We start from the raw sequence: 22,826 nt of genomic DNA on the forward strand, positions 1-22,826 counted from the left end.
CCTTTCTCAACGAACCCTAGACCAAGCAGGAAGCCGGCCTTTTCCCCATCCTCATGAGAAGCGTTGAGGGCTGCGCTCATGGCATCGTCGTATGATGTGTCCGTGAAGACTCGATGCACAACCTACAAGAAAAAATACAAGTATCAAAACCTTTTCTATTTACAAAGAAAAGCGTAAAGATATTATGAAATTACGCATACCTGAGACAACGCTTCTCGAAGAAGCCATTCCTTGGCAACCAGAGCCTCCTGGAGGGGAGCTTGAGCTTGGTTACGGGCGCGTTCGGCTTCACTTTTGTTAAGGTTGGCGAGCAACACTTCCTTAGCAGCAGCCTCTTCAACGCCCTTTAGCTTCCGCTCAGTGTGGTCAAGCACGCCCCTCTGGTCCAAGATCTCTTGGAGCTTCTTGGCGTCTTCCATAGCCAAGGCATCATGAGCCTGCTGGAGCTTCTCTAGCTTGGCTTTAAGCTCCTCGTTCTCAATGCGTAGAGGCTCAGCAACAGCTTCAGCCTTGGTGGCCCTCTCAGTTGCGTTCCGTGCAGTTTTCTTAGCCAGCCGAAGCTGTTCGTTAACAGCTTGGCAGCCTTGGAACGGGCCTCGAGACGGGCCTGAACTTCAACTTCAAGGGCCTGGAAGGCCTTCACCTTTTCCGCAGCCACTGCGGCAAGCCTCTTGTTCTCCTCCCGGATGGCCCGCGCCTGAGCCACTTCCAGGCTACGCGCCGTCTTTAACTTATCGTTTTCACGACAAAGTAACTCGACGCGCGGCTGCATCCGGGCAAGGAGAATCCGCAGTTCATTCGACAGCCTACCCTCCTGGTAGCTGGACATGGCTTCCCCCAGCGCACCGGCGGGGGCGGCGTGGCGCGCCCATTCGACGCATTCTACAGGCTTCCGAAGGGTTGTTCCTCGGCGGATGTTCCATCGTGGAACATACACTTCATTGGAATCCGACACTGCAAAAGCAAAAAGCAGTTAGGAAAAGATGATAAAAAAATATATTTAAAATAAAGGCCAAAATAACCCTACGCACCTGTAGGGTCGACGACAGGCCTGTAGCCGCCAAACCCATCACCCGAACCTAACGGATATCCATCCAAGAGGTCAGGCAGATGGGAAGGAGGCAGAGATTGGCTTGACGCCCCAACCCCGGACATACCTGAAGGACTGGCCGTAGTCGCCGGCGCCGGAGGAGGCATAGCGGAGGCCGCCGCGGTAGAAACCAGCGGAGGTGAACTCACCGGAGGTGAACTCACAACCGCGGCCGCGGCTGCGGAAGAATCCACAGAAACACTCACCGCCGGCTCAGTGAAAGAATCAGTGAATATGGCACTGATAGCCGGCGGAGAGGTCGTCACAGTTGGAACAGTTGGCTCAACTGGGTGAGCAACTGAACCAACTGAAGCAGGCGCAGCCGCCTGGGTCATCGCTTCAGGTAGGTTGACCAAGCCTACCGTCATGGGTCCGGAGGTGCTCCTCCTCGCTCCACCCTGGAATGCGGTAGCATCCACGCCTGCACGAAGACAAGATATATAAGTATAATGGCGGAAAGATATGAAGTTAAAAGTAAAGGAAGTTTGTACTTACGGGTTTTCTTGAGCCTAAAGGTGCGAACAGGCGGGGACGAACCCGATGGAGCCGGCCTCTTCACGCCGCTCACCGTCGTCGTCCTGGGCTGCTCGGAGGTGACAGTCGTCTCAGCCTCCGGAGCAGTGGTCTTATCACCACCAGGGTTCCCCGCCACCTCCTCGCTTTCGGTCTCTGAATCAGACCGATTCACCGGATCGGCAGTGGAGGCAACCTTCGCCTTCCCCTTCCCGCCGGCAGCCTTCTTTTTCCGCACCAACAAAGGACCATCTGCGGATTCCTCGTCAGAAGATGACAAGATTAGAGGAATTCCCGCAGAGGTTTGAGCATTGAGAGGGCGAGGGTCAAAAAGTTCTTTACCTGGCCGCCTGGCGCTCAGGATCTCGTGGCCTGGCGGGTAGACCTCCACGAACCGATCCGCCGTCTGTTCAAGGATGGGCAACTCGTTCTCATCTAGAGCACGAGTACCCATCCGAGCGGGACCATCACTCTCCCGCGGCTGTAGGAGCGACTGCAAGTCATTCCCCTCTGAAATAAAAAAAGAAACAGTTAGAAGAAAAACCTATATCAACAAAGAAGACAGAGCATACCGTAAGGGACAGAGTTCAAACCGTATTCGAGGACGATGGGAACCTGTGACGCCTCCTTCCACACCCGGCTCATCCCGAGCATCACCATCCCGGACTCCGCAAAGCGGTACACTGGAGTCTGGACTCGGGAGATCTTGGCGAACCACTCCGCCTCCTGGTAGTTGAGGGCGTGAAGGGCGGGGAGTGCTCTCCCATTCTTAAACGTCATCGCAAGGGGGACGACGCGAGCGGAGATATAAAAAAACTCCCGCTTCCACGACCGAAGACTGCGCTCGGTGGCGCAGATCTTCAAACCCTTGATCCGATTGACTAAGGTGTACCACCCCTGGATGCACCTCCAGGATTAGAAGGTCATCAACCGATCTACGTGGGGCTCCACGCCCAGAATGAGGCAGACCCACTCAAAGTGGCGGATCTTGGCGATCGCCATCGGGTGTACCTCCGTCAGATGCACACCGTGCCTCTCCAAGACACGGTATACAAACTTCGTCAATGGGAACCTGAGATTCCCATAAACGAAGAATGCAGCGTACACCCCTATCTTGCCCTTGGGGGCATCGTACACCGTCTGGTGTGGCTCCGGAAACTCAGGCTCGAACGGCTCGAGCATGAACTTCCGGACGACGTACTGATAGAGGTCAGCCGGAAGAGCACACTGGCACTCGCCAGCAGTACTCTTGTCATCCTTATCGGAAGTGGACGACGGATTCTCGACGAACACGTCAGACTCCTCGGTAAAAGAAGACATTCTGGAAGGATGAAAGGCAACGATTTCGGAGAATATTCGCCGGAAATCGCTTAGAAGGAGAAGATAGAAGTGAAAGTGTGGATTACAAAGGACCCTCTCCCCCTTTATATACTCATCGCAATTAATGCGATGAATTTAATGCGGAAGAGAGAGAAATCGCAGGTGCAATGAAACTATGACACGTGGCAAAGAGCAAGCTGGCAACAGCTGTTGAAAGGACGCGTGCCATTAATTTCGCGGCCACGCGCCCGAAAAATCGTGCCCACGCGCCTGAAAAAGCGCCTGGAATGACCATATACTGTCACGTCGCCATAACTTCCTGCACGTCCTGACACTGTCAGAAGAAACCGTCGGACGACGTTTCAACAGTTTGGACTGTTCTTATCCTTTCACCAACTCTTTGAATTTCAAAAAGATTCAAAAGTAAGCGGGAAAATACCCCTTACCTTGGCAACCAAGTAACTATAAGACAGGTGCGAGTACAGTGTTAAGGCAAAACCCTTCACATACTTAGCACCTGCTAGGAATTGAAGCCAAGAATACCTCGGCAACCAAGTAACCATAAGACGGGTGCGAGTACAGTGTCAAGGCAAAACCCTTCACATACTTAGCACCTGCAGGGAATTGAAGCCAGGAATACCTTGGAAGTAAAGTAACTATAAGACGAGTGCGGGTACAGTGTCAAGGCGAAACCCTTCACATACCTAGCACTCCGCAGGGAATTGAAACTAAGAAGGATCTTCTGGGCAGTGCTTGCGGAAACGGGAATAACATCCCCGCATAGCGGGAATGTCGAGAACTAGATTGTTTGAACCTCCAAGATGGAATTGGTTGTTTAAACATAATTGATCACTATGTTCAAAACTACCAAAACCTCATGGAGAATCTACACAAGTGGAACTCAACGCTCCTGACTTGCGAGGAGGTTACAGACCTACCCGCATCACACCCAAAGATCAAGCAGAAAAATCGGGAATTTCTGCACGTGGCATTAGGACTTCCGCGGGAAGAATCCCCATGGAAAACCTTAAAACTAAAACCTTTTGAAAACCCCTTGTTTAAATCCAAAAGTTCACCTCACTTATTATCAATTCATGAGAAGAACATTGGACTGGGGGGACTTGAAGAGGTAGGTCCCAGCAGAGCCCAGTTGGACCCGCAAGACTCACCTTTAAGAAGGACGTCTGCGCAGAAACCAACTGGGTCCGCAGGACCCACCATGCTCAGAGACGTGACGTCCTTACGCGCAGTACGCAAGCTGTTCCCGCAGGAAAAGCCTCCCAATGGTGAAGTACTCTGCCTGTTCCCGCAGCTGCGGATACAAGCCATCAGGGAAGGCTACCTGCGCAGCAAAGCTACACGCACAAGGCACTTAACTCATAATAATTCAGTAATGTCACCTGAAGAAGGAATGAGCAAAGCCGGGAATACTCCCGCACAAAGCCGGGAAAACTCCCGCCCAAATGAGCCAGTCCGTACGATACTGGAGGATCTTTTGTACTGTACCTGACGAGGTATGGACAAAAGATCTGACCAAAGATACGACAGCTCACTGACAACAGTATGACGAGCAGCACGCTCTTGTACTGTATGTCACTATTAGCCGCTGCCTACTCACCAACCTGTCGGAGGACGTGCATGGCATGGCCTGCAGTTGGTGGAACAGGAATAGTACACAGCCGGCCTGGTCACTATCAGCCGCTGCCTATCCACCAACCACCAGCATGGCATGTGCGTAGCCCACAGTTGGCAGAACAGGAACACTATTCAGCCGGCTGTACCTGCTTGGAAACCTACCTTCGACTATAAATACTCCAACACCTTGGAATGGTATTATCTTATCTTACATCGTATCTCATATCTCATATCTTGATATATTACCTGATATCTGCTCTAGTCATTCTTTTAATATACATTTATATTCAAGAGCAATCTAGTCTGATTCTCACGCCGGAGGGTGGTCACAAGGAGGTACCCCCCCCCCTTCTCAGTGACGAGCTCACGGTGTCTGTTTTGCAGGTTATCAGAAGAACCATCTTTGCCGGATCTAACCCCTCGTGGGAAACATCTATTTAACCCCCAGATTATCCGTAATCTGCCCGGGGTCGATTAGTGTTTCTTCAGATTCATAATGTTACATTTCATTCACTTAATTTAAAAAACTCTATACAATTAGAATATCCAGGAAAGTAGAATCATTTAAAAGAATTTTTCTAGAGAAGTAGATTTCTATCAACTTTCCCTTTATCTAACCACTTTTTTAAGAAAAATAGAATCTGAAACCGTAATAATAGATATTTCCGTTACGCGTTGTATTCAAATCATGTCTCACATATCATAACGTAAACGAATCAAACAATTCGCCTAACAGATCAATATCAATCAATCAATATAAATAATAATAATCCAACAAACAAATAAAGCGTGCAGTAACCGCTCCACTCACCACCAATCCATTAACCCTACCATTCATTCCTCTTATTATTGTTATTATCAATTGAATTCAGATAATCAATTCAGATCTCTTACAATTCACCATGTGTTGTGGCAGAATATGCATGTTGTGTACGTGTTTGATCGTTGTGGTGATTGCAATCGGAATGTTATTCGGATTCGGTGTTTTCAGCAAAGCCTTCCACAAGGTTAACAACGAATTGCATTATTCTTATTCTTCTCCGCCAACCGGCAGGCCGTTCATCAATTTCGCTGCTCCTCCTACCTATTAAGCTGAAGCTTTTTGTGAATCATTATGTCAATTTCAAACCACCCTAGCTAGGTATATCAATCAATTGCTACTTTTATTTTTATTTTAGATTGTTTTGTTGACGTATAGAATTTGTTCTCATGAAATGTGGTTTAATTGCTTGATTATATAAGATGCTTTTTTTGTGATAATTGGAATTTGAAAGTGTGGCTTACTCGTGAAATCATCTACTTTTTATTTGTGATCGAGCAATTTAACCCCAAGTTCAGCTCGTTTATTTGTTATTAATAAACTTACATACGTTTTAAATTATGTTTATATATTTTGAGAAAACCCTTAAACGCGCCTAATCTTGGCTAGAGCTCATGTAGCACCTTAAATGAGCCAAAGCTCGCCTTGAGCTTACCTATGTAGTGTAAAATTAATACATAGAAGTCCAAAAGAGGTAAAACTTGAAAATACACGAGGCTCGAGCTCGGACTCGATAACTAAATGATCTTTATTTGAGGATCTGGCTCGGCTCAAGCTAAAAAAAGCTTAGCTCGAGTAGCTCGGCTCGTTTGCACCCCTATGTATCAATGGTCCTTGAAGCTAGGTTAAAAAAATTATTATAGTTTGTTATAAGAAATTTATGACACTGTAATGAAGCTTGAATTGCGAAGATCCAAACTAAAATGGAGACATAATGAAAGCTAAAGATGTTCATGGTCTGGTTTAAGGGGTTTTAACTTTTAATAGAATCTCTTGTCCGAACCAGTAACTATGGTTTTCTGTTTACCCGGCCGGTTGCAAACCGTAAACCAAACTCGGTTGATATAGCTTGGTTTAGATGGTTTGGGCAATTTTAATGGCTTTTGAACATCTTAAATGAGCTCACCAACCTGCTACTTAAAATAATGTGCATCACTCATATCAGAGATCCAAACAGGTGCAGAGACATGAGCTCCCATGCAGTTTCCATTAATGCAGCAGTAGAATTCATATAACGAATAATGCATGCAATAGAAATTCCTTTGGTGTTTTGACTCATAAATTAAGTGTTAAATGATAAAATATTTAAAAAAAAAAACAAATTGTATTCAATGGCATGACTTCTGTTTTGATGTCAACATTGGAGATAAGGCTCCATAACTCAGGATAAAGACCCATTTGTTTATACGTGTCAAAGACTTCAACCTTAACATGTATTCACTTGAAATTCTACGTGACTCATGTAACCCATTTACTTAAAAGAGTTATACAAGCTTTTTAGCTGTAAATATGTTGTAGTCAAGTTGTAAAAGAGTCGTATATGGGTTGACAGGTTAGCTCGACCTGATTAACTAAACGGGTTTGATACATCAAACCAGAACCGACTGATGGTTCGAAACCAATTTGTGCACCTCTATTGCCACCCCAATCACCTTGTACAGATAGAAACTGTCCAAAATTTTGCTGGCAAAATGTCAATCTAAGACCCACATGATATTTTGAGAAACACTCTTTTATGTTATGTTGAGAAACTGGTGTCCATTGGTGATATGATCAAGCATGAGATAGCTTGTTGAAATAACATTAATGTGTATCAGAATATGAGAAATCTTGTTGACAACAAAATTAATACTACTTTATCTTAGAACAACTGCAGACGTTCAAACGTAATAATCATAGTCTAAAGCAAGAAACTCAAAACTAATTTGCAGCAACACCAAGCTGCAATGATAATCGGATGTCTCTACATAATTTTGTGACCTGTTCTTTAGGCAAAAATAAAATTATATATAGCTTTATTTGGGTCACCTCAATTTCGACTACGGGTCAATATGGTAGCAAGTTAAAACCTATAACCATTTTAAAACTTAGCTTCAAATGGTTAGTACCACCGATGACCATTGTTTGTCCCCACCACTTGCTCGTTTCACTGCACCACTTTTGCTGTCAACCATAAAAAATCTAGTGGGTAAACCTATTTTGATAATCTTTTGTTCTAAAACGACTTATAATTTCAACCCACTTTCATTTGAGCCCGAACTTTTGTCGATCCAAACAAATTTTGCTCAGAACCCATATCGACTCATCACTCGAGCCCATCCGACCTACCAGATTGCCAAGACTAGAACTTGTCTCTATAACTAGTTGTCTCTATAACAAATAAAACAAACAGCCATTAATATTAGTTGTTATCCTTTAGTCAGCAACTATAGGTACAATATGTTGGCTCAATTGTTGTTTGGGTCAAGTGAAGTCCCAGCCTAAGAATTAAAAAGGGGTTATTTGGTTTCTTGTTAGCTAAGTTGAGTTAACATTAAAATAGGGCAACCAAGTTTAGGGTTCATCTAGAGTCAAACCGAGTTAGAGTTTGAAAGTTGTAATCAGTTTTTTGAGTAATATTTTCTGATTAATATAAATAAGAGTTAATCGTTTAATTCGTGTTTAATTATTGATCTGGGACTTGTCAATAGTCTAGTGAAGCTTTATTGTTTTGCATAATCCTAAACCATTTAACTTGAATCCAAGTCACCCAAGGAATATGCTATCTTTAACAAAAGGTGCTTTCATAGTATTCCTCTTTATATCCTCATATGCTCAAATATTCCTCTCTCTCTCTCATTAATTAATTGAGGGTTCTTAGAAACTGAAACAAAGGTGAAGCTGCAAAGAAACAAAAGGGCTTTCGCCTTTAGCCCATGATTCAGGGAACACCTGTTTTGGAACCATGGTTTGGTCCTTCAAGCTAAAGTCCTAAGAAGGTATGTCAAAACATTTCCTAATCACTTAGACCTACATTGTTTTATGTAAAAGGCTTTTTGACCTGTTGCGTAATTTACATCCGTTTCGACTTGTTTTAAGTTAGCAAGTTTTATAAGAGCGGCCCATTTTATAATTTGACTACATTCAAATTGACCGTTTGTATAATTCTGCAAATGCAAATTTATTATGAAACAAGGCAAGCTTAATGCTACATCATGTTCATCAATCATCAAAACCATAAACACAATTCAAGCATAATCTTTTCACTGAACAAACTATTTTGTACATTTATATACAACAAATTATGTACAAAACAAATCTTGGGCACGGCCAGTTTCATAAATCAACATATACAACAAATAATCAACTTACCAGTAATGCCACATATATGCATATCTATATATTTACAAGTTGAGCAACTTACTCAGAAGCCTTTCCACACAGAAAGAACTTCATTAAACACTTCACCTATCAGTTCTCTGTCTGCTGACTGTATAAACATAGTGAAATCTTCTAGAATATCAAATACCTTACCAAACTTCACAAGATACCGCATGCAACAAATCTTCAACTTTGGTAGATGATATAAAGAAGCATTTTGAAGCCTTTCAAGCACATTATTCGTATCAATATCGTCTAACAAACTTTCATGACACGCGTCTTTTAAATCCATGATATCATATTTATCGGCTGCTCTAAGAAGATCGAGCCTGTGAGTAATAAAATCTTGGTCTATGATGTTACCATATATGTAGTTTAAAAATACTTGGCAAGTTTCAATGGACATGTCGGATATGTTTATGACAGACATTTCTTTTTCTTTAAGGTCATGGGAGAACATGGTTTTGAAGACCGGTGACCTGGCATCAAGGACGGCCCGGTGGGCCCCAATGCTTCCGTCGAAAGCGTTGATGATGATATCTGTGTGAATGCTTTCTGATAACATTTTTCCGATGGAGGAAAGTGCTGTTGCTTGTGAATATTTGTGTGTGAAATGTTCAGTCCACACGGAGTAAGATTCACCACCCTGTTGCATCATGTCACACCAAAATGGTCACTTAAGGATGTACATGTAAAATGGCCTATACAAATAACTAGAAATTGATTATTTGACCACTGGATGATTAGATTGTCATTTAGAGACTATGAACCACTTGAAAACAATATAATGAAATAATCACTTTCAAAATACAATACTAAACACCACCAAAGTTTTAAACAGGTCTTTTTAACATACGAATTTCATGTTGGACTTGTGATTTCAAGGTTAATTAGTTTAACGAGTAACTCTAGTGTTTCGATACTTAAATGGTTTTCATTGAAGGATGGTGGTGTTTGTACCGTGGTTTAAGAGAGAATATGAAATATATATAGAAGGATATAGGACCACCGGCTCCAAACATCAAAATGTCTTTGATCAAATAATCTAATGATCCTCATTGGTTTTAAGGTCTCGCCTTTTATTTGATTCTTGTTAGAACAAAATAAAATAATAAGAGTGAAATTTGAGTAAAAGAGGGTAGAAACAAGATAACGGCACACCTCCTAATTTTACTTTTATTTTCCTCGTCTACATGTCGTTTTCTTTTTCATATAAGTCACATGTCACGTGTAGATTAGATTTCTTCATATCTTTAGTATGACATATTAATCAATGTAAGTCATATAAAAACTTTTATTGGTGCAATAAGATCACATGACATCGACCCATGACCTAAATCTAATTACTAACGACTAATGTTAGCTCATCAACCGACAACAACATACCTTCCTGTTCACCAACCAATTCTTAATGTCATATTAACTATTTAGTAACAAGTAACAACCTATTAAAACACAACACTCAAAACCATAAAACTTAACCAAAGAGAATGTTAGTAGAATTACGTTTGGAGATGAAGTCTTAAGATCAAGAAACTCAACATCTATGATGAATTTCCCGCCAACCGGAACGTCGATCGCCCACACAAAATCCTCACTGCTTTTTAGCTGCTTATCTCTAATTTCTGCAATCAAATAGTTAAATTAAATCACAATTAATATTCTAATGATGTTGGTTAGATAGTTGACTTTTATGAAGTCAACATGAAGTACCTGGATGAACCCAGGCTGTTCTACCTCCCAATGAACAAACCACTTGTATAATGAAGGAAGCAATTGGAGGACTGTCTTTATTATTCAAACTTGATATTTCTGGGTACAATTTAATCAAAAAATGACGATTCTTCTCCAGAACCAGTCGCCTTCATTTCATATTATTGTAAAAGAAGTTACTAATATATAATGGTTGGATAAAACTACAAGAAAGAAAAACAATAATAATATACTAAATTCAAGATTCAAGATTCACATAGAAGACTGGGAATATACCGCACCAAGTGGTTCCAACTAGATATTCAATAAAATGATAAAAGAATTGTTCATGAATATGTTATATACATAACTTAATGTGACAATGTTCATCATATAATACCAAAATTATTGCAAAACTCATAAATAGCAAATTTAAGTTGTTTAATTTTATTTTATAAATGGTTTATTTTTTTTAATACAAGTGCATATGTTGTCTACATAAAAAAAAAGTTAAAAACCATTAAGATAATTTGTTCATATATATATTTTTAATTTGTAAATATTTTACCAAAGCATGTGTAAGTTATACGTAGATAATATAATTTACACGTGACTTGCATACATATAGATTTTCTAAATAAATGTATTTGTGTATATTTATTTAAATCTAAGGAGAAACTCAAAAAATTATATTTCAATCATTTTCTTATATTTTAATAGACAAAAATTTATATTTCAATTATTTTCTTATATATATATTTTTTTTAACGACTAACTACGTAAAGTCGGGTTCTCCGTACGCGGTCCCCATTGGCTAAAGGTAGCCCGAGTCGGCACGAGTCCGGACGGACAGAGCCCCTAGCGGTCCACCTATTGAGGGATTTCCCGAATAAAACCCGACCCCACGCCCGCCAAACGACACGACAGCGAGGAGCCGGTAAAACTGGGCGAGATCAGGACTCGAACCCTGGCAAGCCAGGGTCATCCCTCATATCTTCCATATAAATTGGTAATAATGGGGTTTGAACCCCCTATCTCTCACTAGTAAATTGAGTGCTTTACCATTGGGTCACATTCAATTTATCATTTCTTTTAAAGACAAAAATGAAAATAATAATAACAATAATTAATTATTTCTTTTTCTTTCCCCTAACCAGCTTTATTTTCCTCTGGTGGGAAAAAAAGGAAGGAAAATAACAATAATGGTTATTAGCAGTGTTTATGTTAATAAGTTGGTTGTGACTCAATGATAGAGCACTCATTTTACAAGTGAGAGGTAGGGGGATCAAACCTCACTACCACCAACTTATATGAGAGATATAAGGGATGACCGTGGCTTGCCAGGGTGATCTCACCCGGTTTTACCGGCTACTCGCTGTCGTGCCGTTTGGCGGGCGTGGGGGTCGGGTTTTATCCGGTGAATCCCTCAATAGGTGGACCGCTAGGGGCTCCGTCCGTCCGGACTAGTGGCCGGCTCGGGCTACCTTTAACCAATGAGGGCCGCGTACGGAGTACCCGGCGTTACTTAGTTGGCCGTTCAAAAAAAAAAGTAGCGTTTATGTTAAAGCAGAGGTCAAACATGCGATTGACTTGGTTTCGATTGTAAATTTTGATGTTCCAAAAAACAGGGGAAACAAGAAACATACCAATTCCATTTACCGATCTTAAACGGATCAGATTTTCGATACGTAGATGAACCCAAACCATCGATACGCCACTGAGCAAGTCGTGCTGTAGTATCAACATAATAAACGTTGTCAGGCATCCTAGCAAAAGCAAACCCCGCCGTAATATCATGGAAACAGTTGAATATTCCAGCCAACAACAACTCCCCGTGCTTTCCCATATTGTCGTTTAAGGTTTAAACTCTTGTACATATAAAAAAACACACTCACTGTGTCTGCTTATTCCTTCTTGCCATGATCAAGTGATTAGAATCTGATTAATTGTTTTTGAAAGGTGATTAGATTCTCTGTAGGAGACTCAAGAATCTAGAATTTGATTTGATATGATGGGGATATTATGTATGATATTAATGTTGGTATAATAGTAGCAGCCAGCCACTAGTGGGAAAATATAAACAAAGAGTGACGAACGATTAAAGGGTTGGCGTTGACGATACTCATTGGCTATGCCATTTAAAAGTCACTTAAGATATTTACTTTAGCACGTTACGTTATAATAATACGCCTTAATTGTTTTTCGGCAAAGGTCATCGCTAGCTGGCTTAACCCAGTCATATGAAAGCCTTAAGTACCTCTAGGTTATCTCTAAGTTCTGGGAAAAATCCACCCGCCCAAAAGCTTACTGGTGGTAAAACACGGACGCCCTTAGGATCGAACCGAAGATCACAAAGATCTCGAACTATCATTTGATGGTCTCGGGTGGCTTCGAACACCATCACGCCTTCATCGGGCCCGACAAAAATTTGTCTCAAAAGGGGTATCCATCATGATCATCCCTCTCATCTTAAGGGTCTCATGACCAATCAACAGCCAAATTTATTAAACAAAAAACAGTTAAAATCCAAACTATATATTAACCTAAACAATCAACATTTTTCCCACACAAATTTATCCACTATCCTCTCCTAACACCTAAATCTTCTTAAACAAATATTAATCCTTCACATAAAGTTAGAGGTTAAAGAAACCAAGAGCTGGTGGTTCTCGTAATCCCGAATCAAATCAACAAATGTCGTCTACCTGGGTTCGGGTCGTATGCAAATCAAAACCCATCCCAATTCCAAGACCTAACACAACTAATATCGACTCCATCAAAGCAACCTCCGTGATTCAGTAACCTTTTGTCGAACTCTATGCTCGACCCAAACCTCAACATTTCCAATGCCCGCAACCATATCAAACACCTGCAACAACACCACCACCCGCAACAATACAGACACCCAAACTACTTTAACTACCGCCAACACTAAGAGTTGGATGAATACGATAAATGAAAAATCCGAAGAGAAACTGAACCCGAACTATTTAAAACTTTGTTTTTTTTTTTTTCTAAAATAGGGTGTATTTGCCTCAAGATATGTCTATTTTACATGTTTATTGATTAAATTTATTCAATTGCATGATTTTTATATTTTTAGTTGTATGAGTGTGTGTGCGTATAATGTACACACAAAAATGGATGATTGGGATGGCTATGTATTATTTGTAGAGTGCGAACAAACAAATATAAGTTGCTTGTTGACTATTATAACCGCAAATTGGAGTGTGGGGTGAAGTGAGTGGAATCTTTCAGGTATTAAAAATATCGCAAGTTGGATTCCAATGAATATTATGCAAATGGACAAGAACAGAATCCTTTTATGTGGGCCATCCCTACATCATTTTGATCCATCTAACTTTGAGTACCAAAATCCCAAGCAACCGCTTCCACTTTTATAAGAAAAATGTTGATGGAGTTGCATCGATTGCTTAAAACGGAGATCTCGTTTTTTATTATACTAGTTACAAGTTATACGAATTTTTTTTTAGTTTTTAACATAAAGTTGGTTTTGAAAATAATGCTTCCCTACATAGTATACATACATATTTGTGTGTGGAGTTGGTCCTAAAAAGATTAGGAAACATCCAAGGGGATGATATGAAAGGGGTACTTATGAGTATTATTCATGAATCGGTCAATTATGTACTGTTATCTCATTTCCACCCTCATTTATCTACAAACCACAAATCAGTGCGCGGCACACATATCCACAAGTACCCTAGAAAATTTTGTATATTTTTATTTTTTATAATCTAAAATAAATAAAACAATTAAATGTAATTAAAATTAAATTTTCATTAAAATTAAAAATACATCATGTCTTAAAATCGGAAAAATAAAATACGACAATTCAAACCAAAAAAAATTAAAAGAGGAAAATTAAAACTAAATGATCATTCAACCAATTATATTGCTCGATGATGATGTTGTCGTGTATTTCTTTAGGAATGCTCGATGATATTGTCGTGTCTTCCTCTTCTACGTGCTCGATGAGATCTTTGAAAATTGTATGCTACTATCATTTGAAAAAATGTCGTTATAAGAATCGTTCGACGGTATGAGTTTTTCGAGATCATTGTTTGAGAAATTAATCATTGTGGGTTTGAGTGAATAAAACTAGTGAACGTTTGAATGAATAAAAATGATGAAATATTTGAGTTAATAAAATGGTGAAAAGTTATTAGTATCTATATGTAATAATAATAATAATAATAATAATTAATTACATATTTATGTTTTCCAACGGTCATATATTCTTCATGGTAGAGGTTTACATTAGATTGTAATGTGAAAATCTACCCATACAGATTGTAACATCTTACTTTTGGTTATAATAATAAAATAAATTTCGTTTATTTTATATTGTGTCGTTTATCGGTTTAGATAATAAACTGTACACGGTTGGGCTTGGACTTTAGAAGATGGAATATAAGATGGAATGGGCCTTAGGTCCATGAGCTTAAGGGAGTATAAATACCCCTTAAACCCTAAACCTTTCCATTTTTATCCATCTCTACACCATAGCCTACACCATCAAAAACACACACAAACACTATCCTATAACCCGAGTCAAGATCCGAAGGCGAAAACCCGAGATTATTGGTGCCAGAACGTGGAAACGAACCAAGACAACATCAAGACTAGAACGTGTTCATAACCCGACTCGTTTATGGTACGTTTATATCTAGAAATCGTTCATTTAGGTTCGGATTCATTTAGGAAGTCCTAGATCTGTATGAATGTGATGAAAACGAGTCCAATGAACTAATCCGTAGTACAATCCATTACAGTTTGATGGGCTAATTGTTAGTTTGAAAGACCCGTAATATATATACATAAATCGCACCATGTAAACTCAAATGTTTGAATGATTAATGGGTTAGGGTTTGTAGGCGCTGTAATTCCGAATCCATTGATACCTAAATCGTGTTATTTGGTTAAGAAACGAAGGTTTAATTGCAGATCTATGATATGTTGACTATTGATGTTCTTGACGATTTTGACTTTGACCCATGAGTCAAAGTCTGGATAAGATTTGTGTAATTCGTTAAGATAAGGTAATTCGTTAAGATAAGGTAACGAATTAATTAGCCCAATTCATTCTGGAAAGAACGAATTAGTTCACCAATTCGTTATGTCCAAATAACGAATCAGTTTCCCCAGTCCGTTATGATCAGATAATGAATCAAGTGATTCGTTACCCGCCCAATTCGTTAGGATAACGAATTAGGCTAGCGAACTCGGATAACGAACCAGGTAACGAATCAGGTGATTCGTCAAGCACCAATTCGCTATGTTGAGACAACGAACCAGACTAACGAATCAGATCGCGAAAAGTAACGAATTAGTTAGCGAATCAGGCTTAATTCGTTATAACGAATGAGTTAACGAAATAGAAAAAAATTTAAAATCCTAATGGAAAATATGCTAAGACAGTTAATAGAAATAAAATTTTTTCAAGCTGACCTGTCGCTTAACCCCAGTCAGGGGCTCTGCCCCTTGGACCCCGCTAGGGGCTGCAGCCCCTAGAACCCCGCTGCCATGGGCGCTGCCCCGGACCCCCGTTCATTGAGGGTAATGAATAAAGATAGAAATACGATATGATTAGTAATAGTTAATTGATACATGTAATTATTATACAGTTAGCCGTGCACAGCTCAAGAAAGGAATAACGGTGAACGTAACCGCATTCAGGTGAGTTTCTAGCCCCATTCCTTGTTATATTTTCGGGGCTGTGTGCATATTCGATGTGATAGTTAATACACTTACCTTAAATGGTAAGTGTATACCATGTATGATTTATATGTTAATTATGTATATCTTGAATGTGAACGAAAGCTTGTTGGTACGTGAACGATCTTCGGATATTGCACGTATTGACAAGGGAGGTATGTATAAAGTAGATGAATGTGTATGATAGATATATGTGCAACATATGAACATGTATGAATGAATAAAGAATGTATATGTATGTTACGGGTATGTAATGACAAAATGTACGAAGATGAAGAAGTAAGGGTTCAGACCCTAATAATATCTAAGATAGAGAAGAAAGAGATCAGACCCTAATAATATCTGAGATAGTGAAGTAAAGAGAGATCAGACCCTACTAATATCTGAGATAGAGAAGTAAAGAGGGATCAGACCCTACTAATATCTGAGATAGATAAAGGAAAGAGGGATCAGAACCTAATAATATCTGAGATAGAAAAGGAAGGGATCAGACCCTAATAATATCCGAAATAGAAAGGATAGTAATTATATAATATGAAAGCAATAAAGTATGAATGTATGTATGGAATTATGTAATGAAAGTAAGTTAGTAAAGTAATTATTATGTATCTTCGGATGCATAATTGAAGGTAAGCGTATGTATTATATGATATGTGATTAACTAGAACTCACTCAGCGTAGCTGACTTTTAGTATGCACGCATGTGAGTAGGATGAGACAGCTGGCTTGAGCGGGGACACATGGCAGAAGAATAAGAGTCTGACATATGAAGACTCATGAAGTTTTATATTTAATGATTTAAATTTTGAAGAACAAGAATGTTTTGAGACAAGTTATGAATTATATGTAGTGTTTTATGAAAGTTTTATATTCTGCGTAAAATTTTAATTAACTCTGATATTTAGACTGTGTTTATGAGTAAATCCAACGTCCAAAGTAGGGCACCGGTAACAAGACCTTACACAGATAGGGGTGGGTTTGTTTTGTAGTTTGAAACCTATGAAGCTTACCCAAAAGTCCTTAACTTCTTATTTTTTTATCAACACTATTTAGGATATAAACGTAAAGTGTTTTACTTTATTCATATTTCAAACAGACCTTTTCACTTAATAATGAACCATTAAGTGTGTACTTACTTTCAAATGCTAGATTCTAAGAATTTTTAAATGTTTATAAAATTATATTTTTTAATCTGATTTATGTAACACATTGAACCATTTCATGTTCAATTGTTACTAATACAAAGCTGATATATTGAGTGAGATTGTTATTAATCGTCACATCTTGAGATGATAATGGGTCAGGTTTGAAACGAGTTTAGGCATCCCAAATTATACCGGGTTAGTAAAGTCTATCCCAAAACCATCGGATAATTCTCGAGTATCGTACAAACCCATGGGTTTTTACAATTTATAACTAGTCAGCCGAAAGACAAGGGTACATGCACCAATCAGCCAGCGTCCCGATGATTGAGTGCTATGTGCCTTATGTCCAAGGCTTGATGCAAAACTAGTATAGAGCCGGGGGTCTCACCGGAAGCAGCCTCTCTATCCCCATGGGGTAGAGGTAAGACTGTCTACATCTTACCCTCCTCAGACCCTACCATAGCTTTGCTATTGGTGAGATATACTGAGTACGATAATGATGATGATGAATTAAATCGGGTATATAACTATTAATCAATTGCAAATAATAGTTACCATAAATGTTTTCAATAGGCATGTAAACGAACCGAACGAACATGAACACTTAATCGAACATATATTTGTGTACATGTTCGTTTATTTAAAAAATGAGCATGTTCATGTTCGTTTGTTTAAATTATAAACAAACAGTTCACGAACATAAACAAACATAAATGAACAAATGTAATTGAATATAAACAAACATAAACGAATATAAATGAACACACTTAAATGTACAAAGATAAAACCATTAAATAAATAACACTTCAAGATAATATTTAATTATTTTCTATTTATATGTAAACGAACAGACATAAATAAATGAACAAAACATGTGTTCATGTTCATTTGTTTGCATTAGACTATATTTATGTTATGTTATAGTAGAAGGTCTAGGGTGTAAATATGTTTCTTATTTATATCCCTTATATCTTGAATATCATTACACAATAATACAATATACTGATTACCAAGATTAACTTGGTAACAGGGTCTAACCCTAAACAGCCCCCATACACAGCCGACTCATTCTTCCCTGTTTTTTTCTTTTTTTTTTCTAATCACAATCACACAACAATGGATTTTATTGTAGCCTTCTCTCAAACCGTCAAGACCACTCATAATTCCCACAAGTTTGGATTCACATTGTCTCCAACCGACTATGGCTACTGGAAGGCTTTACTGTTTCTGGTAACAAACAATTTATTCGGTTATGTTGATGGCACTATTCCGTCCACCACCAACCACATCCTCCTTCGGAAAAGTCAAAGAAGCAGCAACCGATTCATCCTCACCAAACCCTAATCATGCCATCTGGGTTTCTAATGATGCTCATGTTCGTATGTTAATATTGTCTGCTATTTCTAAAGCTTCCTTCCAACACGTTCAAGGAACTACATCACGAGATCTTTGGTTGTCTCTCGAGCGTGCTTATGCCCTTCATTCGTCTTCAAGGGAGTAAACTCTGAATACCCAACTTTTGAAAATCAAGATGGGGGTGACGAATCAACCTTAGCCTATCTAACTCGAGCCAAAGAATATTTAGATGCTCTCGCCAACACTAGCTAACCTATGAAGGAAAAGGACCTTGTAATGCTTGTTCTCTCGGATCTTCTTGACGAGTACAATGCGCTAAAGTCTACAATTCGTCCAACCCCAATACAATTTGTTGATCTACCTTGTCCGATCACGACTATATGATTCACAACACCGCTTCTGAAGTGCCACATGCCCAAGCTTTTGCAGCCACCACTACATGTCGTAATTCTTTGTTGCGAATGACACGTCTACACACACCATCCTCCTTAAAGAACCATGTAATGGTGGTCTCTACTCTTTTTAACTTCCACATATACAACCCATGGATATAGTAGCTTTTTCTGCACTTCATTCTTCTTCCAACATATGGCATCAAAAATTCGGACATCCACATTCACAACTTTTGAAGTCTATGCCATCCAAATATCATTTACCTTTACAAAACAATTGTTGTATTTCTTTTTGTAATTTTTGTGCTAATGTCAAGTCAATGAAACTTCATTTGATACCATCACGTTATCATAGTCAAATTTTTTGGATCTTGTTTTTTGTGATGTTGGGGGGGGGGGGGTGGCTCTCGTTTGTTCCTTTGATGGTCATATGTATTTAATGTAGTGCGTTGATCATTATTCTCGTTTTATGTGGATATATCCTTTAAAATTAAAATCTGATACCTATAATCTCTTTAAACAGTTTCTCATCATGGTTGAACGCCAGTTTACAACTAAGCTCAAATATGTTCAAACCGATTGGGGAGGAGAATTTCGTGGTCTTTTCACATTCTTCTCCTCTATTGGCATTAAGTAGCGCCTCTCGTTTCCACATACGAGTGACCAAAACAGCTATTTTGAATGTCGACATAGTCCACGTAGTCGAAACCGGTCTTACCATACTAGCCCATGCTCACATTCCATAATGTTTTTGGCACTTTGAATTTGACACAACAGTTTACCTAACAAACAGGATGCCCTCACGAAGTAACACTAACATCTCACCGTTTGAACAAGTGTTATGCCACAAACGTGATTTTTCATTTTTATGGGTTTTTGGTTTTCAATGTTATCCACAAGTCTGACCATATAACCGACACGAAATGGATTTTCGATTAATTAGTTGTGTATTTCTCGGCTACAGTAACTCTCACCATGGGTACTATGCATTGACACACAAGCTGAATGTATTTATGCCCCCGACATGTCCGCTTCAATGAACAATGTTTTCCGTTTGATAAAACCACCCCATCCCAACCTTTTGATCCACCAACCCAACCCTGTTTTTTCGTCCTATCCCAACGATCCTGCTCTTCCACCTACATTACGTGATGACACTAACTCACCTCAATCACCCATTAAGACCCAACAAACACTAACCCACTCATCTACCCTTACCAAAGTTGCCCAATTATCAACCGAATCTTCATAACCACCACAATCTGTTTCACCTGAAGCACCCATTCAAACCGCTCTAGTAACATCCCGAAAATTTCATTTCACATTTGACAAATTAGAAAAGATGAGGGACTTAAAATAATTCTGATATATGACATGAAAGAAGTCAAATAAGAAAAGTGGGTTTATCCCACATTGGAATGAAAGAAGGAAATGAAAGTATTTCACATGGGTATAAATAGAAAAGAGAATTGCCTCCCACATTGATAAATTATAATACTTGTGAGCTCATTATAAGGTAAAGAATTTCCACAGTAATATTCTTATATGTCACGATGCACCCAATGGTCGTGGCAGAGAGTGTTAAGCACCCGACGCGCACGGGTACGGATGATCGGCGCAATGCGGTGCTTTGATGGCGCACTTTGCACTTCGCATGCTTGAGAGCCGCTTTAGTATTTTTGGAAAATGGAAGCAAGACCAAAACGTGACAAGTTACCAAAGACAGTGGACCAAAAATGAAAATTCTTATATTTTAACCCATCATGTTTTGCGACGGACATAGCCAACCAACCATCGCGATACGTGATGGCACTCACACCAAACCATAGAAAGGGCAGTATCGCGCTACGCGACAGTTCTAAACTTTAGGTCATCGCGATATGCGATGACCAATCTAAGCAACCGAAGACGTGTGTCTGCCACGTGGCAGGTCACGTGTCAACTTCCGACCCATGAAAAAGGCCATCGCGATACGCGATGGGATCCAAAATCAGCTTATAAATAGAGGTGAACGACATCTCACTTCTCACACACCAAAACACCTCCACTTTCACATAGTTTACCTCGATTTGTGTGCCAAGCTCCGAAGTTCTAACGGTTTAAGCCCTAGAACGCAACATAGAGTATAAGTGTTGCTCGATCATTCTTAGACATATAACTCACATACCCGTGTAAGGTAGGAGTTCTGCTTAAGTTGTTATTTTATTATTATTATAGTAGATGAACATAGTCGGGGGTATCACATTTAAACATAATATACATTTCATAGGCAGAGGTTATAGTAAGATATTGTTTCTTCATGATTAAGAAACGTAAAAAGCTTTTATATACAAGGGGTATATTTAATATAATATTTTTTGAGGATTATGAAATATAATATTTAAATACATAGGTTATAGTTAAATTAATGTTTCTTCTCGAAGAAGAAACTCAATATATCTTCATGAAGAAGAACATAGCATATAATTGGTAAATAAATAAAGGAACTAAAGGTCCAAAAGTTTTATATAAATAAATAATATGTCAAGGTTTAAAGCCATACAAAACAAACTAAATGTCTGTAGCTAGATCGTTGATCTAGATATTTACACAAAGGTTATTCTCGTACTACAGGTCCGAGGTAACAATCAGAAGCAAAAATTAGTAACAGAAACTGATCATAAACAGAATAGGTAAATACGCCATAAACTTTTACAAACTCTTTAAGAGTCAGAATGTTTGCATATGTTCTATGAATCCTCAAAACCTTGTGTTACAATAATAAGAAACAAACACTCCGATTAAAAGTATACATGTGTCTAGATCCATTTATACGTGGTGACTCAGGGTTCTCTAAGGCCATGCATATCATCAACATGTCTCTGAAAGTCTACGGGACTGTTTAGAGAAATGATATCGTGTATATGATTAATTGTACATGTACTTAGGGTAATTTTATTCCAATTAAGTTGGGTGCGTAATGAGTAGTCACAAAGGTATTATTGTTGATTTCACAATGGTAATGTAAAGATTTTATAACAGAGTCAACGTCATTCACTAGTTGTGTTCTAATGTGCTTTCCAACCCATTTTACAAGAAATCAGAAAGGTTAGATTAGACAAGCAAGTTAGGATAGAAGATTGGAGACATAGTCTTTAGATGTTATCAGGTGGCTCCATATTTTATTAAGAATAAAATAATCATATTTGAAAAAAATCATGTATTTGAATTATCAAACGTGTATTTAAATCCCGAGTTTTTAAAATAATAATATTTTATTCAAAGACTCCCGCTAAATAAATGTAACTCTGATATATTACAAAACAGGTATAAACTAATGGGTCACACGCATAGGCCCTAAATCGGGGTGTGTCAGGTTAGTATTAAAGCCATCGATCTTAGAGAATTAGGTATTTAGTATACATAGGCTTTGATCAGGAATAAGTTTCAATACTTATTATACATATATTGGTTCCAACAAATTAGATACTTGATTGAAAGTAACATAATTGCAACCATTAAATGATTAAAATTGTTACGGATAAGATATAACAATACATATAAGATAGGAACACACTCCTATCCCTAAACAAACCCCGCACAGATGCCCGATCACCACAATCATTCTAGTCGAGGATCATATCAACCTACATTTGGTAAAGGAAAAGGATATATGGGGACAACTCTATTCCCAATTCATGTATTCAGTAATGTGTTGATCAGTTCTTCATGTAAGTAATAGAAAACATGATAAATATTAAACCTATGAACATGTTACAGCAGAG

At 38.9% G+C, this 22,826-nt stretch overlaps 2 protein-coding genes across 2 annotated transcripts; one reads left to right on the plus strand and one right to left on the minus strand.

Annotated features, from left to right (window-relative positions):
• Positions 1 to 5,460: 5,460 nt before the first annotated feature.
• LOC143560588 (uncharacterized) lies at positions 5,461 to 5,649 on the plus strand. The gene has a single exon (XM_077048864.1). The coding sequence runs from the start codon at positions 5,461 to 5,463 to the stop codon at positions 5,647 to 5,649; it is 189 nt and encodes a 62-aa protein (XP_076904979.1).
• Positions 5,650 to 8,595: 2,946 nt separating this feature from the next.
• On the minus strand, positions 8,596 to 12,340 carry LOC143560577 (BTB/POZ domain-containing protein At1g55760-like). Its single transcript, XM_077048855.1, has 4 exons — positions 12,077 to 12,340; positions 10,452 to 10,600; positions 10,245 to 10,363; positions 8,596 to 9,384 (listed from the first exon to the last, which is right to left on the minus strand). The coding sequence occupies exons 1-4, from the start codon at positions 12,274 to 12,276 to the stop codon at positions 8,782 to 8,784; spliced, it is 1,071 nt and encodes a 356-aa protein (XP_076904970.1). The 5' UTR covers positions 12,277 to 12,340; the 3' UTR covers positions 8,596 to 8,781.
• Between the last annotated feature and the right edge of the window lie 10,486 nt (positions 12,341 to 22,826).

The sequence above is a fragment of the Bidens hawaiensis genome, unplaced genomic scaffold (assembly GCF_021521415.1).
Source record: "Bidens hawaiensis isolate Kalapana, Puna unplaced genomic scaffold, B.hawaiensis_p1.1 tig00020413_1, whole genome shotgun sequence".
NCBI classification, from domain to species: domain Eukaryota; kingdom Viridiplantae; phylum Streptophyta; class Magnoliopsida; order Asterales; family Asteraceae; genus Bidens; species Bidens hawaiensis.

Bases quoted from the DNA above. Each gene is read 5' to 3' on its own strand.
- LOC143560577 (XM_077048855.1), bottom strand. From the start codon at position 12,276: ATGGGAAAGCACGGGGAGTTGTTGTTGGCTGGAATATTCAACTGTTTC. The intron at 10,601-12,076 runs GTATGTTTCTTG...TATGAAATGAAG, and splicing joins AAGATCGGTAAATGGAATTG to GCGACTGGTTCTGGAGAAGA. The intron at 9,385-10,244 runs GTAATTCTACTA...ATGATGCAACAG, and splicing joins TTAAGACTTCATCTCCAAAC to GGTGGTGAATCTTACTCCGT.
- LOC143560588 (XM_077048864.1), top strand. From the start codon at position 5,461: ATGTGTTGTGGCAGAATATGCATGTTGTGTACGTGTTTGATCGTTGTG.